The sequence below is a fragment of the Triticum urartu genome, chromosome 4 (genome assembly GCF_003073215.2).
Source record: "Triticum urartu cultivar G1812 chromosome 4, Tu2.1, whole genome shotgun sequence".
NCBI classification, from domain to species: domain Eukaryota; kingdom Viridiplantae; phylum Streptophyta; class Magnoliopsida; order Poales; family Poaceae; genus Triticum; species Triticum urartu.
In genome coordinates, this window is record NC_053025.1 from 453,639,319 (window position 1) to 453,644,025 (window position 4,707).

The window sequence follows — 4,707 nt, forward strand, 5'->3', positions numbered from 1 at the left end:
CCCTTCGAGTGAAGCCATTGGAAATCTCATACAGTTCACTCAATTTCTTCAGTGACAGAGACGAAGTTCTTCTGGTCTCTGAGGAATTTGTCCTGACTGAGGAGTTAGGAATTCACCAGTGCGGATTTCCTACACAATGAGGAACATGATAGCCCTGAGGATTTTGCTACTCAAAATTCCGACTGTTGCTGTGCTATGCGCCAGCTGTCCCAAAATATCTATCCACCTAACGGTCATATCATTGAAGGGCATTTATGTCTTATCATGTCGGGTTGCTCCCTAGGCTATAAATAGCCGCCCCCTACAACCACTAGCTGGTTGGCTGCTCCGAGAGAAACTGGCACTTGTCATTTGAGAGCAACCCATCCTCTAAGGACTTTGAGCAAAAATCATCAAGTGAGGAAAAACCCAAAACCCAAACACCTACAAACCCCCAATTGATTGAGCATCACTGAAGAGATTGATCCTGCATGGATCTGACGCTTGTTACCTTTGAAGACTGTGCTTCTTCTAGACGGTTAGTCTTCATGGTCTAGAGCATCCAAGAGGAATTGTGGATCGCCAAGTGACCAAGTTTGTGAAGGTTTGGAAGTCGCCTAAAGACTTACCACGAGTGATTGGGCGAGGTCTGTGTGATCTTAGCTCAAGGAGAATACGGTGAGGACTGGGTGTCCTGAGCTGCGTGTTCAGGACTGGGTGTCCAGGACTGTGTGTCCTCGAGTTTAAATACTCAGCCGCTCCAACCAGACGTACAACTAAGACAGCAGTTGGAACTGGTCTACCAAATCATTGTCTTCACCAAGCTTACTGGTTCTATTTCCTCAACTCTTTCATTTCCTCATAACTGTGTTGTGTGCTTGTTCATATCTGTGCTTGAAGACTTTGACTGAAGACTTTCTCAATTTCCTGAGTTCAATTTCTTCAGTCTGATTGTCTTCATCCTGTGTTATCCTGTGCTTACGCTACCTGTACTCTGTGCTTGCCTTCATTTCATCATGATGACCATGCGTGTATTCTGTTATGTTTACTTTTGAGTACTTATTTCGCTGCTAGCAGTTCTTCGCTAAGGAATTTCCTCACCGGCAAATTCCTCAGTGAAGAATTTCATAAAAATCGCCTATTCACCCCCCTCTAGTCAATATAACGCACTTTCAATTGGTATCAGAGCAAGGTACTCCCTTGTTCTGTGTGATTTTGGTTTAACCGCCTGGAGTTTTAGTTATGTCGACCACAGGTATCAAGGTCTCTGCTGGGTGTCCTACCTTCGATGGGATGGACTACCCCTACTGGAAGAATAAGATGCGAATGCATCTTGAAGCAATTGATAACGATCTCTAGTATGTTGTGGAAAATGGTGTTCCCTCAGTCACACCTTCTCTGAATGTTGCTGATGTGGAGAGATTCAAGCAACTCGACTCTCAAGCGAAGAATATCATATGTGGCCATATGAGCAAAGGACAGTATGACAGAGTGAGTGCTTTGGAGACAGTGAAGCTTATCTGGGATAGGTTGTCCAAAGTTAATGAAGGAGTCTCAACTCAGCGTGACTCTCGAGTTGATGTTCTTCGCAATCTCTTCAACCGCTTCAAAAGACTCGACAATGAAAATGTTCAACAAACCTTCGATCGCCTCACTGACATCTCAAATGAGCTTCAAGCACTTGGTGCCACTGACATCACCGACCATGAGGTGGTGAAGAAATTGCTGAGATCGCTTGATTCCTCATTTGACACTCTGGCATTGATGATACAAGAACGTGCTGATTACAAGTCACTTGATCCCGCTGATATTCTCGAAAGGCTAAATACTCATGAGTTCCAACTTGCTGAAAAGAGAGATCTCTATGGTTCAAGCTATGGCAGAACACGTGCACTGAAGGCCAAGGCAGTATCTGAGTCCGAGGATGAAGACTCTGGTAGCAGCCTTGGTGATCCTGAAGAACTAAGCCATGATCTGGCTCTGCTTGTGAAGAAGTTTCAAAAGTTCTCAAGACGTGGTCACCTTGGAAGACCCTCAAGGAGCAGTGATTCCTCATCCAGTGACTACAAGAGGAGGCTTTGCCACAAATGCAAGAAGCCTGGACATTACATTCAAGATTGTCCTCAATGGGAAAAGGAATCAAAGAAGAAGAAATACAAGGATTACAGTTCTAATGATGCGAAGAAAAGGAAGAAATCCACAAAATCCTCATCATCAAAATCCTCAAGGCCTTCACATCACAAGAAGAGCAGCTCCAAGAAGGCCAGGGCATTCATTGGCAAGGAAATGGACTCTGAGGCTGAATCTAAAGAAAATGAGGAAGAGGAGTCATCTGAGGAGTCCGAATCCGGAGTGGCGAGCCTAGCTCTCGCTACTGCATTCGTCAGCAAGTCTATCTTCAACACTGAAGAAAATGACCTCGCCAACAAAGCTGATGAAGGGGATGATGACTACGCTCCCACTTATTGCTTCATGGCAAAGGGTGCCAAGGTACTCAAATATACCTCATCTGAATCAAGTGAGAATGAATCTGATGAAAACCTTAAGCCCAACTATTCTAAACTTGCTAAGATTGCTGTAAAACAACAAAGGGCTTTAGAAAAGGTTCAAAACATGCTAGACAAAAGTGATGATATGTTGGGTGAAGAAATGGATCGCACTAAAGCCTTGACTGAAAATCTTCAGAGATTTCATACTAGGTTTGACAATCTTCAAAGTCATCATAACACTCTCTTATCCGATCATGAGAAGCTTTCTTATGAATTTCTTCAAAGAAAGCAAGATCTTGAGAAGCTAAGAGTGAGTTATGAAGATCTTCAGAAGGAGCGCGATTCATTACTTGCTCAACAAATCAGCGCGTCTCAAGAAGAATTTGTTCCTCCATGTTTGAAATGCATTGAACGTGAATCTGCTAATTCTTCACCTGAATGTTCAAATGCTGCTAATGTTTCAAATTCTTCACATGCCTCTGCTATCACTAATTCCTCATCTGAGGACATTGCTAGTATCACTCACGATGCAGGGCTGAAGGAATTGTACACGACAGGCATGTACAAAAGCCTCAAAGGGCATCAGGCTCTTTGTGATGTGCTTAAAAAGCAGATCCTCAACAGGAACCCTAGGAAAGAGGGTATTGCCTTTGAGAGGAAACTCAATGCTGATGGTACATATAGGAAGCCTGAGCAGTACCCCAAAACTACATGGGTTGCTGCAAAGGGACCTCCAGTTGATCCATCTAACCTATCTGGATATGCATGTGAATCTCCTCATTCTGATGATGAGTCATTTGACTCCAACTACAAACTGTTCAAAAATCAGAATGGTGAAGTATTTGCTAGATATGTTGGCACTAACTGCAGGAACGGTCCCCCTATGAAGAAAATCTGGGTTCCCAAAAGATGCCTTGAAAATCTTCAGGTGAATGTCATCATGACGCCACATGTGAAGAATAGGAACCCCAGAACAAATGCTTCATATGGACCAAATTCTTCATATGGATCCAAGTCCTCATACGGACAAAACTCCTCACATGGATCATATTCCTCAAAAGGATCAAAGTCCTCATATGAACATCATCGCGCTAACCCGTCTGTTTCGCAGGGAAGATCTAAGGATCATGGATATGTGCATTATTCTTCAAATTATTATGTCCATAAGTCCTCGAAGAATTTCTCTGCTTACTCTTATGCTTATTCTAACCCCTCTTATGTGAAACTAAATGGACTGGCTTCTATGCCATCCTTCTCGTATGGAGCTCGCAGAATGATGAACTCTTTGCCGCCCCTTCAGATGTGGGTGGTGAAGAAAAAGAACTAATCTCTTCTGCAGGGTCAGGTCTCCATACGTACGTAATCGTCTGAAGAATTTGCTGGAGACCTGAGCATGCCTGATAGGACGCGGGCTAATCATGAAGAAATGAACTTTCATTTCTCACGTCCTCACACTACTTTATCTGTTCTTTTGCTTGATGAAATTGATCTAATGAATTGATGTCATATTATTCACTGATGAAGTATATGAGTTTGTAAGATGCACTAATTCATCTGCAGGATGATCAACCCAAAGCCACTGAGTGGGTCCTCGATAGTGGATGTACAAACCACATGACTGGTGACAAGAATCTATTGATGGATGCTCCATTATCTCCGTCGCATCTGAAGCATATCATTTTTGCTGACAAAGGCAAAAGTCAGGTATTGGGTCTAGGTAAGGTTGCGATCACAAAGGATCGACACATGGACAAAGTCATGCTTGTTGAGTCCTTAGGATACAACCTTATGTCTGTCTCAATGCTTTGTGATCTTGATATGGTTGTTGTCTTTGGCAAGTACTGTTGTGTTGTGGTTATGGAAGCTGACAATTCCAAAGTCTTTGAAGGCTTTATGAGAGGAGACCTATATATTGTTGATTTCTCTACAGGACCACAACCAGCCATGTGCTTACTTGCAAAAGCTTCGGAAGGCTGGCTCTGGCATCGACGACTTGGTCATGCAGGCATGAGGAATTTGCACACGCTTGTGAAGAAGAAGCATGTCATTGGCATCGAGAATGTCAAATTCCTCAAGGATCACCTGTGCGGAGCCTGTGAACCTGGGAAGATGACAAAGGCCAAGCATCCAGCGAAGACTATCATGACCACTACTCGCCCATTTGAATTGCTTCACATGGATCTCTTCGGTCCTAATCATTATTCTGCTATTTCAAATGAAGCATCTCAATATGGCTTTG

At 43.3% G+C, this 4,707-nt stretch overlaps 1 protein-coding gene across 1 annotated transcript; it reads left to right on the forward strand.

Annotated features, from left to right (window-relative positions):
* Window positions 1-1,743: 1,743 nt before the first annotated feature.
* On the forward strand, window positions 1,744-4,365 carry LOC125554797. Its single transcript, XM_048718211.1, has 2 exons — window positions 1,744-2,556; window positions 4,333-4,365. The coding sequence occupies exons 1-2, from the start codon at window positions 1,744-1,746 to the stop codon at window positions 4,363-4,365; spliced, it is 846 nt and encodes a 281-aa protein (XP_048574168.1).
* Window positions 4,366-4,707: the final 342 nt, after the last annotated feature.